Source organism: Danio aesculapii, chromosome 2 (assembly GCF_903798145.1).
Source record: "Danio aesculapii chromosome 2, fDanAes4.1, whole genome shotgun sequence".
NCBI classification, from domain to species: Eukaryota; Metazoa; Chordata; class Actinopteri; order Cypriniformes; family Danionidae; genus Danio; species Danio aesculapii.
In genome coordinates, this window is record NC_079436.1 from 5,912,308 (window position 1) to 5,935,258 (window position 22,951).

A 22,951-nucleotide genomic window follows, 5' to 3' on the forward strand; every position below is an offset into this window, starting at 1 on the left:
TTACCAAGACGGCACAATTTGGATCAAAGCCTAAAAGGGGCAGATTCAAAGAGTTATAAAAACATTATCTGTGAGAAATTTTGAGCTGAAACTTCTCATACACACTCTAGGGCAGTGTTTCCCAACCCTGTTCCTAAAGGCACACCAACGGTCCACATTTTCAACCTCTCCCTAATCAAACACACCTGAATCATATTATCATAACATCAGAAGAGACTCCAAAACCTGAAGTTAATGAGTGAGATAATGGAGACATCCAAAATATGTACTGTTGGTGTGCCTCCAGGAACAGGGTTGGGAAACACTGCTCTAGGGATATTTGACATCTTTTAAAAAGGGGTATAATAGGTCTCCTTTAAATAGCTGATTATTATTACCTATTTAGCAACACATTATTATGAAAGCAACACAATTATATTTTCAAGGGCTTCATCTAAAATATAAGCACTTTTCAAACTTTGAATAAACTAGATTACAATTCAAGCATTCTCAAGGATTTCCAGAACCCAGAACCCTGCAGAAAGATGCAAACATATAGTGTCATTCAGCATTAACTGTTCACTTTCAATACAGAAAAGGATTCAGATCAAACATTTGAAAATTAATACTTTCATTGACATTAAAAAAATTGTAGTTTACACTACACAAAGCAACACTTACCTCCTCCTCCTCCTCTGTAAGTAAAACTGCACCAGAAAATGAACAGCAAACGGCCAGAGAACTGTAAGCACTGCAGTGAAGGGGGACGAGTTTAAAGGCCACCACGACAGCCTCTAAACAATGGGATAAATAAAGAAACCGTTAATTGATTTTGTTTTTATGAAGCAATTTTTTAGACAATGGAATTCCATGTACTTCATCACCAGACCTTGTTTGGTTTGTCGGAGAGCCCGGTTTTGGAAGGAGAGATTTCAGCCTGAAACAAAACAAGCATTTAAATTACACAATTCATTCACACGATTGTTTAGGATTAATCCTGATTAATCGCATCCAAAATAAAAGTTTGTTTTGACATATGTGTGTACTATATATGCATTTATCATGTATATGTGATACACACACATACATAGAAACAAAACTATACAAAACGATTTCGTTCCGTACATATTTCGTTTATATATCATTTGTATCATACATATATTTCATATGTAAATACAAATAAATATTTTCTTCCAGCTAATTCTATCAAACCTCTTCAGCTGCTTCAGAACGCAGCAGCACGAGTGGTCTTTGATGAACCCAAAAGAGCACATGTCACTCCGCTACTCACCCGTTTGCACTGGCTGCCAGTTGCTGCTCGCATCAAATTCAAAGCTCTGATGTTTGCTTACAAAGTGACCTCTGGCTTTGCTCCTTCTTATCTGCTCTCACTTCTGCAGATTTATGTGCCCTCCAGAAACTTGCGTTCTGTGAATGAACGTCGCCTCGTGGTTCCATCCCTAAGAGGGAAGAAATCACTTTCCCAAACTCTCGCATTCAATCTGCCCAGTTGGTGGAATGAACTCCCTAACTACATCAGAACAGCAGAGTCACTTGCTGTCTTCAAGAAACAACTAAAAACTCAACTATTTAGTCTCCACTTTCCTTCCTAATCTGTAACTGCCTCTCTGGCTATACCACTAACTGTACTCTCTCTAAAAAACAAAACAAAAAAAAAACATTACTAATGCTTTGGTTCTTAGACTTTACACACCTGAAACTTGTCTATAGCACTTGTTCACTGCTGCTCTTATAGGTGTGTAAATTGCTTCCTTGTCCTGATTTGTAAGTCGCTTTGGATAAAAGCGTCTGCTAAATGACTAAATGTAAATGTAAATATATGAACATATGTGTGCATTTATGTATTCATAATAAATATTGTTACGATTACTTGTAGCAAATGCTATAGAATACACAACGCATGTCACTCGAATACTTTTGAATGGGGAAAAGTGTAACAGTCAATATGGCGATTAAAGCACCGCCTTCTAATATGGAAGCCCATCAGCGATCGCTTTATGGCGAATAAAGCCCGCCTTCTAGTACAGGAGCCAATCAGTGATCACTATATGGCGAATAAAGCCCGCCTTCTAGTACAGAAGCCCATCAGCGATCGCTATATGGCGAATAAAGCCCGCCTTCTAGTACAGAAGCCAATCAGCGATCACTATATGGCGAATAAAGCCCGCCTTCTAGTACAGGAGCCCATCAGCGATCGCTAAATGGCAAATAAAGCCCGCCTTCTAGTACAGGAGCCAATCAGCGATCACTATAGAATGACAATTCTCTGGGGGAGGGGCTCGGTCCAGACGTCAGTTTCTGCAGATTTTGTGTGATACGAACATTTAGAAATCAAACTATATAGACAGTTGTTTAATTTTACTGGTTATTCGTAATATGTAATGTAATCGGAAGCTTGGCAAGTAGTTTTGGAGAATTTGATGTTTCCCCATTCAAACAGAATGCTCGAGCATACTGCCCGAGAGGCTTTCAAAGATGGCCGGTGAGTGAAATGACTTGCCTTGAAGGGACTTTGGTTGTAGTGTGTCATAGATATATACACTAGATATAGCATACGGACCCTGAACATGCGTCAATAGCGCCGCCACATTAGTACAGTGCTCCCAGCACAAATGTCATTCAACCACACTAGTCAAGACAGTGTGACAACGTGAAGACGCTGGACTTTTTGCGCTGTGTACGTGTGTAGTAACGAGCAAACAACGAAAACAAAGCACAAAGGCAAAACATTTCATAGGGAAGAATTCGTTTATGTTTTTATATGTTAGAACTTTTGTGCTCCACAAGTAGCGTTATTGATGATAATAGTCAACTACTGCACTGGCCATAAGGCAAAGTAGCACCAACTTGCACTAAATACTCGTCTTATCCCGAAATAATTTCAAAGGAGCACTACCCTGTCTTAAAATGGAGGCTCTATTGACGCATTCCTTCCAATAGAAAACAGGGTAGGCGACATCTAATGTATATATCTATGGTAGTGTGTGTGGTGTGTTTTTTTCTTTCTCTTGCTTTCTCAAATTCAAATTTAAATTCAAAGTTGCTTTATAGGCATGACAAATGTTACAAATGTATTGTTAAAGCATTTATAGAGTTACAAAAAAAAGTAACATACATATATAATAAAAACAGCACACTCAATAGATAGTAGTAACAGTAGTAAAAAAAAATCTATGTATATATATATATAAAATTAAATAAAATATAAAGAATATCCTATTATTCAATATATCATATTTATGGTGGCTTGAGAAAATCATAACTTTCCGACAGACTATCATAGAGACTTAAGGTTATGCTCATTTAACTCAGACTACCAATCTGCCAAACACTAATGACCTTTTAACTAGCCACACCCTAGAAACCACTTACGACACCCTAAGCAACAGTATCATAGACTTCCATTGTAAAAAACTGCCTTTGACTTTACATTGGACATACTAACAACATACCAATCCATACTAACAATACACTACTCCATACCAGAAACATACTAATCATACTAGCAACATGCTAATTCATACTAAAAATATACCAACCCATACTGGAAGCATACTAACAAACATACTAATCATACTAGCCAACATGCTAATTCATGCTAAATTCATGCTAACGGCATGCTAGTTTATACTAGAAACATCCTAACGACATGCTAATTTAAGCTGGAAACATGGTAATTTATGTTAGCAACTGCCTAGCAACCACTCAGAACACCTTAGTAATCATCTAGAAACACCATAGTAACCACCTAGAACACCCTAGCAACCGCCTAGCAACCACCCAAAACACTTCAGCAATGGTCTAGCAATGCCTTAGCAATGACTTAGAACACCCTAGCAACCACCTAGCAATGCCTTTGTAGCCACTCAGAACACACTAGCAACTGCCTAGCAAGCACTCAGAACACCTTAGCAACTGCCTAGCAATGCCTTAGCAACCACTCAAAACACCATAGCAACTGCCTAGCAACACCTTATCAACCACTCAGAAGACCCTAGCCACGGCCTAGCACTCACAATTTCACAATTGAATGAAAGTTATTAAGTTAATTCTACTCATTTGAAAAGAGTTTTGAACTTAGTGTTGAAGGTAATGAGTTAATTAAATACCTCATTACTTCAACTTAAATGGAGTAAGTTCACAGTGCTCATATAGATTATTTTCAAATGGTTAACTCAAATGGTTTGTAGCAATCGGTTTCCTCAAATGGTTTGAGTTGCCTTAACTTATTGGATTTTAGAGTACTCAGTTGGTTTAAGTTCTCTTTATTTATTGGGTTTTACTGTGCTCAAATAGCTTCATTTACTCAAATGGAGTAAGTTCACAGTACTCATTAGGATTAGTTTTTGAACTTAAATGGTTTGTTGCAATCGATTTCCTCAAATTTCCTCAAACTTTTTGGGTTTTACAGTGTGGCATAAATGATGCCATTAACTAAAGTTTTACCATAATTTGAATTTTATCATTATTCATCAAAGAATCCTTAATCATAAATATGTATGATGAGAAGGAACTGTGTGAAATATTTGGGTGCTGGTCATACTTGTGATGCTGTAAGCTGTTCCAGTGTGGTCAGTCTGCGCAGCACATCCTGCATGTTGTCCTCCAGCTCCGACAATATGGTGGTGATCTGTGTGTTGAAGGCCTGTTTGTCCATTCTGTCTGCTGTCTCCCCGAGCTGACCACCATCTCCTTGGCAACCGTGCTCTGAAAAGTTATGTTTGTTTAGGTTGGTTCCCATTGACAGAAGGCTTGAGAGTAGATGAAATATTAATCAATCAGTCCATTTATACTCAAAAGAATTCCCAGACTCAGATCAAACCTTAATTTTTAGATGAAACCGTGTGAAATCACTGTGAGCTAGCAAAATAAACATTGAACATTTTGATTGCACGCATATTTTAAGCTGAATACTAGTATCTAACAAAATAACTAATAAAATATTACGTTCTATCATCAGGTCAAAGATGACCGTGACTCTTAAATTTAAGAGTTCTTAAATTTCTTAATATTAACTGCTTATTATCTGCTTTTTAGTAAGATATTGGCTTTTAATATTGCTTTTAGGCACATATTCTGCATGATCTTATTCTACATCTCTAATCTAAATACCTAAACCTGCCTTAATAACTATTAATAACAATCCAGGCTCATTCTGAAAATGTCGACATAGGCTCATTCTGAAAACGTAGTCCTATATACATTTCTGTAAACCGCAAATTATGTATAACGCTAAGGGGCGGTATGACGCCATTACTTTTCGCGCTTACCAGCTAACCGCTTACCTCTGTATGGACAGCTTTCCTGCTGTAACCAGTTTGTCCCGTTAGATTGTTATGTATGTCGGCAGACTTGAGACACAGAGAGGAGTTGACCATGACGACAGGGTTCGAGTCCGGTGAAGAACGGTTCAAGAAAGCAGGTAAGACAAAAACAGAATCCAAAAAATAAAATAGACAAGTAAATAACAGGGTGAGAATGTGGTAAAATCTGAAAACGGGGTAAAAATCAGACGAGGGCTTTTCTTTTTCTGGATTGCTTTTGAAAATCGTTGGTTGGGTTTAGGAAAGTGGGTGGGCGGGTCAATCAGTAAAATTGGTTGGATTTAGGGAACAAGGAGGGTGAGTCAGTCAATTGGTCGGTCACTCCGTCAGTCAGTCAATCAGTCAGTCAGTCAGTCAGTCAGTCAACAGTGGCCTTTGTTGGGTTTATGCTAGGACAGTAGACGCGAATGTCACTCGCGAGAGAAATTTGAGATCTCAAAAAGTGTACACAGCGGCCTCTCATGGATTCGCAAAAACAAAAACTGCAAAAAAAGTAGCTCCTGGGATGTATTTCAAGGTCTAGAGGTACGTTTTCAGAATGAGCCTGGATTGGAAAAGGTACCCCTATATACATTTCTGGAGAGCGTCAAATACATCCCAGGAGGTAAATTTTTTAGCAGTTTTTGTTTTCACGAATCCATCAGAGACCACTGTGTACGCTTTTTCAGATCTCAAATTTCTCGTGAGTGCCATTCACGCCTGCTCTTCTTGCGTAAATTCACCAGAGGCCGCTATTGACTGACCGACAGACCAGCCCTTCTCCTCCCTAAATCCAACCAATAGTGTTTTCAAAAGCAGCAATTGCCACCCACTTCCTTAAACCCAACTGACAGAAAGCAATCCAGAAAAACAAAAGCCCTCGCCTGATTTTTACCAGGTTTCAGGTTTTACCACATTCTCACCCTGTTATTTACTTGTTTATTTTATTTTGTGGCTTCTTTTTCTGTCTTACTCGCTTTCTGGAACCGTTATTCGCCGGACCCTGTTGTCGTAATCAACTCCTCTCTGTGTCTCAAGTCGTACATGGCAAGCTTTTTTTCACAGGCTTCAACAGAGTGTAAAAATCTTGATAGTTCTCTCAGTCTCGTCTATCCAAATCTTATTTTTATTTTGTATTTTTTATTGGATTCAAGTCAGGTGATTGGTTGGGCCATTCTACAGCTTGCTTTTCTTTTTCTGAAACCATTTGAGCATTTCCTTGGCTGTGTTTTGGATCATTGTCTAGCTGAAATGTCCACCCTGGTTTCATCTTCATCCTCCTGCTAATGTAGATGTTGGATTGAAGCAGCGAATATTAAATTACACTGATGAAGGGCAGAGGGTTGCAGAAGAACTAATGAGAGATTTCATCTGCTGTCTGGGCTTTTTCTGCCTTTCTACACCTCTCTTTCTTCATGTGTTTAATACTTCTTCCTTTGTCAATTAATTTTATTACACATAACTTGTAAACTAATTAGATTTGTTTTCTTTTAATATATGGATTTTTTTTGTTATCAACATCTGGTGAAAATTTCAAGTCAACAGCACCTTTAGAAATAAGTTTTCTGAGAAAAATAGTGACGTGTAAAATACTTATTTCACCCACTGTATGTGAGGTTTTACTGAACATAACTTAAATATTTAAGTTGTGGCTTTTTATATTATTAATCTCACTAGCCCTTTAAATATCTCTTTCAATGAGATATTAACAGACTCTTGCCTTATTAGGAAGTTATTTCTGAGAAGAAGAACTGTATGGTACTAAATTGCTCACATTTGTAAGTTTATACAAATGCTGGTGGAAAATTGGCTAGTTGATCACATTATTGCTTGCTGACGTCATGGTGCTCAAGACTTATTCAGACAGTAACTCAAGCCCAACCTCTTCCACTGCATGCTGATATTCTGTCATTTCGGAGTGTTCCAAGTGTCGGCGGGTGGGGGACGGAGGGTGGAAGTCCCTGTGGTTTTCCATCCTGACTCCCACACTGAGGCTCTCTGTTTCCCCCATGTTCCATGTTGGCTCCAACCACACTCGCGTCTGCCAAATGCACGCTGGGAACTCCTGAACCCTAGGGAGAGCATCACATACTCCCATTTATACTGCTCTGACATGACATGGCAAACAAATACTTTTCTTCCTCTTTTACTTCGTGAGAAATGTCACTAGGCTATCCTTGTGCTGACTATCAGTGGATTATGGTTAAAGTCACGTAATCCAAAAATTACAAGTCGTAATTTGTTTATTGGCAAGAATCGCTAAACATTTCCAAAATCTCCGATGATGAAGTGCTCTATTAGCATGATGGATACTGTGAGGTCAGCTCAGCTCATAAATCACATTAATGATTGCTGTTTCGAGGGCTTGTATGAACTCGATTGAACTAAAGTTGTTAAAGCTGAAGTAAGTAGAAGTAAGTTTGGCCTCTTTGTCTCCATCTCTGTTTGAAACCCGCAGTTGCAGTTTTTTTGCAGAATGATTAAGTCTTGTGCGCTGGTGCATATCTTCAGCGTTTATGAATCTAATGTAAACTGCAAAAATGTTGTTTGGATATTAGTTCAAGCTATTCATGTAAAATGAGCTGAAAAAACAAAATTCTTGAGTTTTTTTTTGGACAACTTAAGTGTTTCATGTTAAATCCATAGACTGTAAAATATATGGACGTAGTATCCCTGATGTCACCCATAGGTTTCTGAACACTGCAAAAGAAGCTACAAGTAGGCGCGGCCAACCGTCGCCATTTTGTTCGCGCGTCATCGCACCCCCGGCGGGATACCAAACAAGGGCAAAGAGGCGGAGAGTGGGCGGAGCTACAGACACCTGCTGACACTTTGCTTAGACCTGGCAGACAGACTTTACTTTGAGATAAACGCCTGATACTTTATTACCTGCGACTCGTTTGTGTTCTGACCACATGTGCTTGGCTGTATACTATATCAATAAAGTGTTTAGACTTTTAAAAACTCTGTAGTAATACATTGAGCCACTAAACATTGTTCTTATGACGTTTTTCTACAGGAGGAAAACGCGAATTACTTCCAAACACTTCAGATGTAGTGTGTGTTAGTAAATGCAGGACTATTGATAAAATCCAGCATAATTCTGTATGACAACGCTTCAGATGACTGTTCTAGAGCCTACAGCTAATCAATCTGTCACATTCTGGAGTGCTTTACGGGTCTAAAAATATATATTAATGATAAATGATCCTAAATAAAACAAATACATTTATAAAGATGGTATTGAAGTATATAACTTTACTCACATGGGAAACAGAGGCCACGTGAATGGTTTGTGAGCACAATTAAATGCCCACAGCATCCCATATCATCTGATAATTGTAATAAATAAGTCCAAAAGGCAGCTGACTGTGTAAAGCCACATAAAACAACACAAAACTACGATGAATATGCTGAGATCAGTGGCTAATCTGCCGGATTCAGCTGAGGTGAAGTGACGGCGACCAGCGAGACCTAGCTGTCACTCAAGTGGCCACGCCCTTAATTATGCAGACTTAATATAACCTAATATAAAGGAAATGGATGAGTTATAAAAAAATTCACCCCCTCACAGTTGTCATGAAGGGTAATAATAGCTATATGAACCCAAATCGTTCTTTGTACCAGGCTGTAAACACCTTTTTTTCTGCTGTAAAGTTGGACATTCTAACAGTGGGCTCAATTGCAATTGGCTCTATTATGGAGCCAGGACTAGCGGAATTTTGATGAATTGCAGTTTCAGTTACTTCCGTATTGGCTTCCCAAGGGAGAGAGGGAGGTTGCCGCTTGGTTAAATCCACTTAAATTTGTAAATACTATTAAGTTAACTTAATTCCTTCATTTTGTCCCAACACAAATCGATTGTGTGGAACCCACCATTTTTTCCAGTGTTTGTGTGGCTGTCTCTCGCTGTAATTGATGTGGATACTGTACTTCTAAATCACAGGTTATACATCTCAGAATTTTGACCCAAATAACATTTGGAAATTAATTATCTGAAAATGCCATATGAACACTTTTGGAAGACGTTACTTATACATTGCGCTACCAATGTGATTAAATCTAACAATTGCTTAGCTCGTAATACATAAAATTTTGCAAATTATTATTGTTATACTCTATTCTTTATAATTGTCAAAGTTATCAAGATCAGCATTGTGTGACTGTGCCCAGCTTGCATTGATTGTCTTCAAAAGAAGTCTAATAAATGTCTAAAAGACATCTAAACATAGACATCTTGGCTAAACATACATGTCTTAGGCTAGATTTGGGCTGTCATTGATAATCTAAAATACATCTAACAACAGTACAGAGATACACTAGGCATCAAATAGACAGGAATGAATGATGAATGATTATGCATGTGTCTAATCTGTCAATTTGATGATTAGGTTAGTTTTGGATTACTGTTAATCATCTATTAGATTTTCCCAAATTTAACCTTGATTTAGCCAAGACATCTATTTGCATAATAATCCATTTAATAATAACCTCTTTCTACTCTGAATGCAGAAATTGCACAATACCTCCCTTTAAAACAATTATGTATTCATTCTGCAAAAATGCAGAAAAGAAGACTATCATTAATACAAAACATTGCTATATTTCAAATAACCACTGTTCCTTTGTACATTTTTTGAAAAGTTATTAAACAGCATAAATGTTGCTTAAGCTTATAATAATAAGAAATGTTTCTCAGGCACCAAATCTGGATTTTATGGCCGAGACACACCAAGCCGATGCCAAACATCTAGTGCTGATGAAATACAACTGTTAGGAGGCTTGCATAGTCTGCATCTGGACTAAAAAGCTGCGCGTAAACACACCAAACGGACGACAGCAGACTGAACCAAAAGCTCATGTTTTGCACCTGAGTGAGAGGATGTGTCTTTCAGCAACCGCAGGGGACAGTAACATGTTTTCTCATTCCACTAAGAGAAATTGGAGCATGAGACACGCACCGACAAAGCGTAAAGCAAAGTAGCGTGTATTATCATCATCACAGCACTTATCACTCACCACGGAAAGATTTGCTTGTGCAAATATATTTGATAATCTAATAATCTATATCTTTTGCAAATATTTGAGAAATGCAGCAAAATAGCCTTCTTTGCGTTCCCTTTTGACTTGAATTACGTCAGTTTTTGATCTCGCACTCTAATTCATTGCTGAATTAGCAATCAGTTTGCACTCTGGCCGATGGCCAATTTTATATTTTGAACCTTGCTCCTAATAAGCGAAACACACCAAACCAGCTAGCTGAACTGAAGTTTGCCCAACGCTGATCTAGAGCCAATCGTTGTCTTCATGTTTCTTGGCCCTTATGTGTCACAATAAAGATTGGAATAATAGTTGCAGGATATTCAACTTGGGCATAGCATAAATAAATATAATTTTTAAATATATTACAATAGAAACGTTTTTTTTTTATTTGTAAAATTAGTAGTATCATTAACACAAATAATTAAATTACGTTAATATATTTTTTTAATTCTATATTTTTGTATTTACTGTAAATTTAGTCATAATATATTTTTAAAAATTGTTTAAATAACATTTTATACAATAAAATCATACTTAAGTAAAAGTACCATTACTTGCCTAAAAATGTAGTGTAAGTAGAGTAAAAGTATCTGTTGTAAATATTACTCAAAGTATGAGTAAAAAGTAGACCTTTTATAAGTACTCAAGAGTAATGAGTAGTGAGTTTTACGCTGTGAAAAGCTGATGCTTTTCCATGTAATTTGTTGATGTGTGTAAACGTAACATTCTGTACTGCATTTAGTTATTGCCCAGCAGGTGTTAACATTAAGTTAGGTTTACGTCGTGACATCAGGTGACCAAAACTCAATGTCTAGCCAGTGTCTAAGGGCAACATTATTTTGATCATCAATAACAACGTCACATGACATTGATATTTGGTTGATTTTAGGTTGTGTTGGAAAGTGACCAAAATCCAAAGTCGAGCCAAGATCTTAAATCATATTGACGTCAAATACTGACATTTATTTGTCAGGTGTGGCAACCAAAATCTGATAGACATCATAGTGGTAACGTCCACACAACATCAAGCTGTAACATCATTAACCGTTGATATTTGGTTGATTTTAGGTTGGATGTTGGACATTGATGTTGTCCTGACGTTGAGTTCTGACGTCAAAATAATTTTCATTTATAAACAAAATGCAACGTCTCCACAATGTTGAGGTGCTGGGTGTTTAAGGCCATTTCGGTCATCATTTAATAGTCTCTGGGTCAAAGCATGTAAAGATTTTAGACATGTTCTTTTAATGCTTCCAAACAGTTTGCTGCAATTATAAATCACCCATATCTTGAGGTAGTTCATTATGATGCGATTTACCCTCTATGTGTGATTTGATTGGACAGGAATCACAGGACTGATTTTTCTAATCCCCATAGACAGACAAAAATAAAGTAGTGACTGCAGGTTAAATGAAAGTAGTGGAGTAAAGTACCGATACAGCACTAAAAATGTACTCAAGGGAAAGTAAAAGTACACATTTATAAAACTACTTAGTAAATTACAATTTCTGAGAAACACGACTCAATTACAGTAGTTTGAGTATTTGTAATTAATTTGTTACTTTACACCACTGGTGTTAAGTTAAATCAGTACAAAAGTCACAACAATGGAAAATTAAATTATTTAATTACAATAATTACGACTGAATTAGTTACAATTTAACTTCTATTATTTGATTTTGAGGTGCAAAATAGTCAATGAAAGAATACAAAAAATAAACAGAAACTGTACCTTCTCTGGCGTTGCTGGTTTATCCATTGAGTCACTGTCCATCTCGTCTTCTGAGCCATCTGCATGACATTTGGTAACAATTACATGATCAAATACTGATTTACAAACACACAAATTACAACAGATATGTTGTTTACGTAAACTGTCAGAGAAATCTCATTACACAATAGCAAAATGTTTTCAAATCAAAACATAAGACCACAATGGTTTTGTTTGTACAGCCATAACTAGCAGTTGGGCAATACAGTATAATTTAGGCATGGCTACAAAAGTGGAAAAAACAAACATAAGATATACCATAAACCAGTTCCTCCTCATCGTCCGCAGTGTTCAGAGAGCTGTGAGTGCCAGTCAAAGAGGAGATGCTGTTCTCCTCACTTCTATTAAACACCGGCAAACTACTGTTCTCTCCAGTAATGGAGCTCAAGTCTGCAGAATAAAACAAAAGACATGAATCATTTAAATACATTATAACAATTACTTACATTCTGTCTTGCTGACTTCGCAATATACAGTGCATCCGGAAAGGATTCATAGCGCTTCACTAATTCATGTTACAGCCTTATTCCAAAATGGATTAAATTCATTTATTTCCACAAAATTCTACACACAATACCCCATAATGACAATGTGTGAAAAGATTTTTTGAAATTGTTGCAAATTTATTAAAAATTCAAAACCTGAAAAATCACATGTACATCAGTATTCACAGCCTTTGCTCAATACTTTGTTGAGGCACCTTTGGCAGCAATTACAGCCTCAAGTCTTCTTGAATATGATGCCCCAAGCTTGGCACACCTGTCTTTGGGAATTTTTGCCCATTCCTCTTTGCAGTACCTCTCAAGCTGTATCAGGTTGGATGGGAAGCGACGGTGTACAACCATTTTCAGAGATGTTCAATAGGATTTCGAATTTCTCCAAAAGCACTTTTTGTCCCATCAGACCAGAGAATTTTGTTTTTTTTTTATGGTCTGAGAGTCCTTCAGATGCCTTTTGGCAAATTCCAGGTGGGGAGTGGCCCGTCAAAACATCCGTCTGGCCACTCTACCATACCCGATTGGTGGATTGCTGCATAGAATGGTTGTCCTTCTGTAAGGTTCTCCTCTCTCCACAGAAGAACGGGTTAAAGGCCATCGGGTTATTGATCATCTCCCAGGCTAAGGCCCTTTTCTCCCGATCACTCGGCTTAGATGGCCGGTCAGCTCTAGGAAGAGTCCTGGTGGTTCCAAACATCTTCCACTTACGGATGATGGAGGCCACTGTGCTCACTGGAACTTTCAGAGCAGCAGAAATGTTTCTGCTTTTTTTTTTACCTTCCACAGCCTTGGGCTTGAGACAATGTCTCAGAGGTCTACAGACAATTCCTTTGTCTTCATGCTTGGTTTGTGCTTTGACATGCACTGTCAACCCTGGGACCTTATATAGACAGGTGTATGCCTTTTCAAATCATGTCCAATCAACTGAATTTACCACAGGTGAACTCCAATTAAGCTGCTGAAACATCTGAAGAATGATCAGTGGAAACAGAATGTACCTGAGCTCAATTTAGAGCTTCACGGCAAATGCTGTGAATACTTATGTGATTTTTTAGGTTTTTAATTTTTAATAAATTTGCAACAATTTCAAAAAATCTTTTTTCACATTGTCATTATGGGGTATTGTGTGTTGAATGTTCAGGACATAAATGAAATTATTCCATTTTGGAATAAGGCTGTAGCATAAAATTGGAAAAAGTAAAGCGCTATGAAGACTTTCCGGATACACTGTAAAAGAAAAAAGCTTTTGTTGTACCTTTACCTTTTTCCACCAACTCCATGTAATTTTCTAGATTTCCCTCCTTACTTTCACTTTCCCCTTCTTCATCTCTCTCAGCATCTTTTTCAGCATTAATGCTTCCTGTTTCAAGATTAGAATCAAATGTTGATTATAAAAAGGCTCAAATTAGGCAGAAACATTTGGCTTATAAATTTATAGTTTTAAGAACAGTACCTGTGAATAATGGTGCTGCTTTACTGACTCCATCATCATCATCATCATCATCATCTTCCACAATCTCGTAAAATGGGTCGAGAGCATCCAATAATTCTGCCATCCTATCTGTGACCGGAAGGGTTTCTATTATCTGCGATGAAACATTTGGTTGTTCATGATTTCATTTAGATTGCTCAAATTTGAGAGCTTCATCGCAAACTCTACCAACCAGTTGTATTTCCTGAACGTATTGTGTCATGGCTTGATCCTTTGACATGTTTCCCAAGTCTTTCCATGCCTCCCTGCAAAGAATAGGTGTCTGAGTTCATATACATGTCTTGATTTTTGCTATAAATGTCAAGGCACTGCTTGATTACGATTTATTATCTTCCTGATTGTGCCGTTTGTCTGTTGTGAAATTCAAAAGCTGTTAAAGGATTAGTTCACCCAAAATATGAAAATCCTGTTATTAATTAAATGCACACAGAGAGATATAAAATGGTGTGCAAAAAGTGTTCTTGGAGCTTCAGATGACAACAGTTAAACTCACTGAAGCCACATGGAAAGTTTTGGTTCCTTTTCTGTTCTTTAAATGTCTTCCATTGCTGTCTACGAAAGACTCTCAGATTTCATTCATTCATTCATTTTCTTTTCGGCTTAGTCCATTTATTAATCTGGGGTCGACACAGAGGAATGAACCGCCAACTTATCCAGCATATGTTTTACGCAGTGGATGTTTTTTTCATCTGCAACTAATCTCTGGAAAACATCCATACACACTCATTCACACACATACACAGCAAAATCCTCAGAGTAAAATTTACTCAGTTCAGAGAATATTTGGTCCCTCTCTTAATTGAGTAAAATTTACTCAACAGCAGAGTTAAGCTGCGGTCACACTGGGCTTTGTGTGTGCGAAATTCTGTCGTACGGCGCTGCGAATAAGGGCGGGATTAAACAAAATGATTAGCGAAAACAAAAAGTGAGGTATTGCTCCATGTTTTAAATTTCTGTCCAGAGAGGTCCTGTTTTGATCCTCGATTGGTCTCACGCAGTCAAGTGATGCGATTTCGCTGGTTAGAGTTCACCAAGCTTGAACTTTGCACCGCAGCAACATGCGAAACTTGACGCATGAACTTGCGTTTCCGGTCTGACGCATTCGCGTGCGTATGAATGGAAGTCTATGGGAGGAAAAGCCCAGTGTGACCGCAGCTTAAATATAGAGCAATCGCTGGCTTTTTTTAATGTCTAATCATCTTGTTTAATCCCGCCCCTTTTCGCAGCGCCGCACGACAGAATTTCGCACACACAAAGCCCAGTGTGACCGTAGCTTTAGAGTTCATGAGACAATGATGGGGTTAATTAAGTGATGATTGAGCACTGATGATGAACACCTGCGGTTAATATGTAGAAACAGAGAAGAGAAACACAAACACTGACTTCAGTCACAGCCATAGTTGAAATAAACCGAAATAAAACACATCAAATCTCTCAAAAGTTTCAGCAGAGGATCATTAAGCAACTCCACAAACAGCAGCTTTACTTATTAACAACCTGTTTGGCCTTATTTCTGCCAGACTCTTATTTCTGCCAAAATTCCTTATAGTGATATTATTAAGAACTAAGTAAATTTTTACAACAACAATAAAAACAACAACACTTTTTGTGTTTTAAGCTGTCACCATTGAGGGGATAAGTAGTTGTTTTACTCTATTTCTAATGTTCAAATAGTGTATTGTGGCAAATATTGTATAAAGAGAGCAATTGTGCTCTGGATAATTGATTCTGTGGTGATTTGGTCACTGGTCAAATCCGTAAAACTAGTTTTGACTTATTACATTTCATTATCACTGCTGGAATCAGCTTCCAGAAATGATCAGATGTGCTCCAACATTAGGCACATTCAAATCAAGACTGAAAACACATCTGTTTAGCTGTGCCTTTACTGAATGAGCACTGTGCTACGTCCGACAGATCACACTATTGTGTCTTTCTTTTCTTTTTCATTCTTTTATAACACATTTTATCTGTTTTTATGCTTATTTATTTTATTTTTTTTAACCATTTTTATTATTTGTTTTTATTTCTCTTATACTTGTTTCTTTTATTCCTGTTTGTGTAAAGCACTTTGAATTGCCACTGTGTATGAAATGTGCTATATAAATAAACTTGCCTTGCCTTACATTTGAATAATGTTTCATCTCAAAAGGAGCACTGTATCAAGAACATGGAACTCAGCAATACTTTTATCAGATCATAAAACACATTGAACATCTGAAACACTCAGAACACAGACATAAAGAATCAGTGTGTGCTTCTCAACTATGGTGAGTTTTTTTTTAAAGTTGTCCCAATTAAGTTATTAGCGATGCAAAATTATTTACAAATCAAAAATATTTTTTGTACATATTTACAGTAGGGAATTTACAGGATTTCTTCATGGAACATGATCTTGACTTAATATATTAATGATGTTTGGTATCAAATGAAAATCTATAATTTGTGCATACAAATAAAAAATGGTTTTGTGGTCCCGGAGCACATATATTATCTAACACAAAACTATCTGTAATAGCAGCTCATATATTTATTTTGAATTTAAACATATATTTTCAGCTCAGATTTTTCACACTTTCTTTCTCTTTCCACCAAAAACAATAATGCTGTTAAAATTAGCATCCCTATTTGTATCACCTGTATTCTAAAATGCTGTACTTTGGTTTGAGAGAATGAGCACTGCCCTACTTCACCAAGGTCGATCACTTTAAAATTTCTCACAATAGCACTGCTTAATGATGTGTTTTAGAAAGTATAAAACTGTTGTTGTTTAACTGATTCAACTTAACATGTCAAATTTTTCTATATGGGCTAATATTTACCATTTAGCTTTACCAATGGGATCCCAAGAGTTTGGTTTTAGGGTGTTACATGGTCCTTCTGTAGCCTGTTTGTAGTAACTGTAGAACAAAACCAGTATATCATCAGACAGGTCATAAGAGCCTATGGGAAAACGAAGAAAGAAGGATTAAAATGAAACACATGCACATACATATACATGGTATTGATGTTGAATACATGATATTACGGTATTACCATCTTCAGGTAAACTTCTAATCACTTTGACTGCTGCTTCAAACCTCTTCTGAGTAGATTTGGAATCTTCCATTGCACTTAATGTCATGGACAGGTCTGCATCTTGATTGACAGGTGTCAGAAATATCAGTTTATCACAATAATTAACCAACATACGTCAATGGAAAAAGCATACAACGTTAATAAGAAAATAATTTTGTGGCAATTACATTAAGATATGTATTAAGAAATTGCAATTTATAGTCACTGAACAATACAACTGAATAGAAAAAAGGCAATTTAGCACATAAAATTCTAATGAAGAACCCACCTCCTGTGTTTCATCGATCTGAAGATACTTCAAAGCGCCCTAGGTATTAACAGGCGCAGTTGGGGTGATGTAGTTTCCAAAGAGCATGGATTCCATAGCGTTCAATAGAATTTAGTGCAGCTATAGACTACATGTCCCACAATGCATTTGAGAGATATTCAAAGGCTTTCGCTCGCGCTGAGATTGGTAGCATGTAGTCGTTCATCAGCAATTTTACTATGGATTTCTACAGTTTCTAAATATCCACCACATATAACAGAATATATTAATGTACCTATTTTAAAATCATTATATACGTTGTCTTTTTTGGTTATTAGCCTACTTTAAACAGCAACCGAGCGTTTGTGCTTTTAAATAATAGGCTACATTAAGTTTAATTGTTAAGAAGCAGTGTTAAGATATTGTTCATGTTTTAATGTCGCATTATTATTTATATTTTATAATATATGACTATGACTACGGTCGAGCATTAGATCTATGCACATGTGGTCCATAAAACATGTTGTCTTTAACTTCGAACAGCAAACTCGATGTCTTTATTGTAATTTCAATTAAAAATGGCCATTACAGTGAACAAAAATCATATTTTCAGTCTTTATTGTAAATCTGCAGGTCGAGATCACACGCTGGTGGGAATATGGCAAGCTGAGTTATACTGTAATGTATTTAACTTCAATCATTACCGTGCTGCATTCTATGCCTGTATAGCATATGGATTAAAAACACTGTCAAATATTTCGTGAATAAATCAAATCCATATGTGTGTGTGTATTTTCTAAAACTATATAAGAAAACAGAACATACTCGTAATTTTGACAGTGTATGTCACTCTCTCTTCGTACTCATAGTCAAGACTTTGTGTTTGTAGCTAGGCAGTGGTGAAACTTCATTTTGTGTATGTACACCAACCATAAATTTTTAAGTTGTATACAAACAGACAAAGTAAATGTTGTGTCTGACTGCTCTAAGCATACATTTTGGAGTTGTAACATTACATTACGTTTTCTTTTACACTTTTAGAATTACACATGCATGGTTTTGATTTATGCATGAAATATTTGACAATGTTTTTATTTCATAGTAGCTGTGCATTGACTTCTGCTTTCTGTATGTGTTGCTCTGACAATAGCACTTCCAAAACACTGGCAGTGGGGTTTATGTTTCTGTTCCTCTGTGTTGAATTTATTTGCAAATGTTTTGATTTGAAGTTTACTGTAGAAGCAGCTCAAACTCACACTCATTCAAGGAAGAAAGAGGCTGGAACCGGTGAACATGCAACAGTTTTAAGGCACTGCTGAATCGTCTGCTTACATTTGACGTCTGGCCACTCATCTGTAATCAGTAAAAATCCAATCAGAGTGATCCTAGTTTACTATAAATGGATCATTTTCTCCCTACTGTTTCTATCTTCGTTTGGTAGAATCCCCCCTTCCACCCCATCTCCTCCTTTTCCTCTCTTTTCTAAAGGGGGAGCTCTCGAGACCTTCCTGATCTCGGATCTCCTGATATGCTTATCGACCGGGCGGGAGCCCTGGGCTCAAATATCTCCGAGCTCAGGGTTCTCTCCCGGGACAGCATGCCAAACCTGCTTTATACGCCAAGCATATCTAAGTGGGAACTCTTGAAATCTGAAAATGCACTTCCTGATTTTTTTTATTAAAATTGTCAGATTACGTACTTTAGGAATAACAAACATAAATGGTGACAAAGAGGAATCTGTTACGTTGTAATAACTTTCCCCAAACCCTTTTTTATTTTATTTATTTATTTATTTATTTATTTATTTATTTTTTTTTATTGCAATTTTAGAACACTGAACATACAAGGGAAATAACAACATTATATTGACATCCAAACAAATACAATTTAAGAAAAAAAAAAATATATATAATAAATAAGAAGATACAATTATTTAAAAAAACTAAATTTAAGGCTTTAAAATAATTAACAGTTCTTTTTGCTTTGGCATTTTTTGTTTCTTTTATCGTGCATAGGTAATGACCTATTTCTAATTTAAAGTGAGTAAAATTAGTTTTTTTCACGGCCCATTTACATTTATGAATAAAAAAAATTCCATATATAATGAGCAAATTAACAATATGCCAAATTTTGAAGTCGACTGTATTCTCATAAAAAAAAATAAAACATCCTTTTCTTTGAATTCCAATGCAATATTCGCACTCTGCTTAATAAAAAAGAAAAGATCACACCGAAACAATTGTGTATAAATACAATCATAAAATAAATGAACAATACTCTCTTCTTTATCGTTACAGAAAGCACATTTTAAATCAACATCTTCACAAAATTTTGCAGTTACCTGTTTTACAGGATAAATTTGATGAACAATTTTAAATGATACCTCTCTAATATTATTTGTTATTCAAAAACGTCTGGAAATCTTTAAAGTCTCATTCCAGTTAACATCTTGACATTGTGATCTCCAATAACCAATAGCTGAAGGAACATTAACAATCCGGCAAATCATTCTAAGATAATATTACATTTTTTTTCTTTTATATTTATACCTTCCAATTTAAGACTAAAATCTAAATTTGTATTTTGAACTATAACATTTTCTAATAATTTCTTAAGCTCTGAGGGAATACCATTAATTACCATCATATATTCTTTAACAGGTATATAAAGAGAAAATTTTTCTAGAAACTCTAAATAGGTAAGCACATGACCATTACTATTTAAAAGTTGTGAAACCTGCAAAATATTATTTCTAAACCAATTAAATAAAAAAAGAGATTTACCCCAAACCCTTTTCTAGATCTTTCTGAATGAAATGCCTACTTTACTACATCCATTCAGCTCGCAATAGAAAAAACAAGCCACGCCCACTGTTGTGTCATTTAATATTCTGTTTCTCTAGGAACTGCATCACAATACAAAAATAATAATGCTCACAGCTTCCAGTTCATGGTGACTTTAAGGGAATAAGCCAAAGTGAGTGAGCAATGATGTATTCTGTTGCAACCATTCCACACCAGCATTGTTAAGCACTGTTACGTGTGTTTTTTTTACAAAAAACTAAATAAATTGCAGAATTTTGTGATTGCATACTTGTGAAAACTGGAAGTCATTCATTCATTTTCTTTTTGGCTTAGTCCCTTTATCATCTTTCATCAGGGGTCACCCCACCCTGCTGAAAAATCCAGCTTAAACCAGCCTAGGCTGGTTGGCTGGTTTTAGCTGGTTGACCAGCCTGGTTTTAGAGGGGTTTTGGCCATTTCCAGGCTGGTTTCCAGCTATTTCCAGCCTGGTCTTAGCTGGTCAGGCTGGAAAATGACCAGCTAAAACCAGCTTGACCAACCAAAACCAGCTATGTCCAGCTTAAACCAGGCTGGTCAACCTGGTTTTAGTTGGATTTAGCTGGTCCTTTTTCAGCCTGACCAGCTAAGACCAGGCTGGAAATAGCTGGAAACCAGCCTGGAAATGGTCAAAACCCCTCTAAAACCAGGCTGGTTGACCAGCTAAAACCAGGCAACCAGCCTAGGCTGGTTTAAGCTGTTTTTTTCAGTAGGGCAGCGGAATAAACCGCCAACTTATTCAGCATATGTTTTACACAGCGAATGCCCTTCCAGCTGCAACCCATCACTGAGAAACACCCATACATTCTCATTCACACACAAACACTACAGACAATTTAGCTTACCTAATTCACATGTGAGAGGACTGTGAGAGAAACCGGAGCACCTGAAGGAAACCCATGTGAACGCTGGAAGAACTCCAGCTGAGGCTCGAACCAGCAACCTCCTTGCTGTGAGGCGATTGTGCTACCCACTGCGCCACCATGACGCCCCAACTCAATCATGAAAATAAATAGCTTTGAAAAGCTCTTCAATTGTTATTCATACTCGAATTACAACTTTTTAATTTTAGTAATATTTCTCTATTATATTATATATTTACCTTATTGTTAATAGTAATAACTGAATTAAAGAATCAATTCAATGATTCTAATAAAAGTACATTAACGATGAGTATTTTGGGTGTATAATGAGTATATTTATTGCTATTTCGGCTTGCCACAAACCCTAGTAAGAATGCCGTTGTTTTTCACACCGCTGACATAAACGTATTCCTCCTATTGGTCCAGAGCTGGTTCTCTAGACCAAACAGCCAATCACAGAGTAGTGCGTAAAGCGCTGGGCTGAGAATTGTCGTGCTGCTGTAAAAGAGGAGCCAACGGGAATCCCACAATGCCAGGCGAGGGACCTCCTGTCGGAGAGTGAAGCTCCGCTGGTTTCAATGAAAGAGGGGGAGAAGAGTAATGCAGAGGGATGTAAGATGGCAGAGCTACAAATGTTGTTAGAGGAAGAAATCCCAGCTGGAAAAAGAGCCCTTGTGGAGAGCTACCAGAACCTTTCAAGGGTTGCGGAATATTGCGAGAACAATTATGTGCAGGTATGGATTGCAGAAAGAAATTGCCTTTCCCTTTCATGTATTGTCTGAATCAGAGTGGATGTGATTGAAATGCGAGCGCTGCATATGTAGCATTACAGAGGATTCTCTTCAAACGCGTATAGGGGCGCGTTAAACGATGAAAGGCGTGATATATCCATGTAATATAGATGCTGAAGCTTTGTTTTGGGTGCTATATGCGTTGTTTAAGACTGATGCACACAATGCACGGATTCACTTTCGGAGGGTGTGTCAGAGACGTGCCGCTTTCACCACGATGGATGAAGATATGGATGAAGGGAAAACAGTTTAATGGTCAAAATACTGCATAATGATAGTTACAAACCTAGTTTTATGATACATAATGGCAAACTGCAGCTCAAGCAACTACAATGTATGTGTAGCGCTGCCAATGTGTTTGAAGCCAGTATGTCATTTTTTCGAATTAATACGTCATCGTTTGATCGTTTCCACGTTGAATTAGTCAGCTATAGCAAAAATATTCTGCTATTAGGTTTGTTTAGAGGTCCAGACGGGTGTCAAGTCTATATGGGTAACAGTATGCATGTGATGAAAGCCCAAGATATTCGATATTGCCTTTTAGCCTTCATCCACGCTTTAGCAACGCGGTATTATGGGGAGCGTGGAATAAATTAGCCACTTTCTTCAAATGTATGTAGAACATGATTGAATGTCTGTGTTCAGATGTGTATTGTCTGTGAGGTAGAATGGCGAGACGCCCAGACGCGAAATGTCGGTGGTGGTGTGAATTAGTTATTGCTGACACACCTGTGTTAATGTGTCTCTCACTGAAGCTTTTCACTCACACACCTACAGTAAAGCACAGGGCAGAGAGAGAGAGACTGTTAACAAGAATTGAACTGCTTCACATCTCCAAATGCTGTTTATACTTTTAAAATATAGCTGAGATATTTCATAGAAGTTATAACATAATATATTTATGATGGATATCTGTTGTAAAATATGTGTATTATGATTTGATAATGTTGACGTTCTGGTGTATTAATAATTGGAACAAGAATGAAATATATCTGTGGATTTTTAGATCTGTGGATTTAGATAATT

The 22,951-nt window shown here is 36.9% G+C and overlaps 2 protein-coding genes across 5 annotated transcripts in view; one reads left to right on the forward strand and one right to left on the reverse strand.

Annotated features, from left to right (window-relative positions):
* Positions 1–656: 656 nt before the first annotated feature.
* Positions 657–17,230, reverse strand: acbd5b (acyl-CoA binding domain containing 5b). The gene is made up of 11 exons (XM_056465782.1): positions 17,143–17,230; positions 16,929–17,049; positions 14,279–14,351; positions 14,068–14,200; positions 13,870–13,974; positions 12,376–12,507; positions 12,079–12,137; positions 7,186–7,375; positions 4,544–4,707; positions 869–916; positions 657–773 (listed from the first exon to the last, which is right to left on the reverse strand). The coding sequence occupies exons 1-11, from the start codon at positions 17,228–17,230 to the stop codon at positions 657–659; spliced, it is 1,230 nt and encodes a 409-aa protein (XP_056321757.1).
* A 4,445-nt stretch (positions 17,231–21,675) lies between these two features.
* The window catches only part of abi1b (abl-interactor 1b), a 52,149-nt gene continuing 50,873 nt past the window's right edge, over positions 21,676–22,951 (forward strand). For all 4 annotated transcript variants that reach the window (XM_056471632.1, XM_056471637.1, XM_056471638.1 and 1 more), the window contains exon 1: positions 21,676–21,868. In XM_056471632.1, coding sequence (XP_056327607.1) covers positions 21,713–21,868 — 156 coding nt within the window. In that variant the 5' untranslated portion in view covers positions 21,676–21,712. The remainder of the gene's footprint in view (positions 21,869–22,951) is intronic.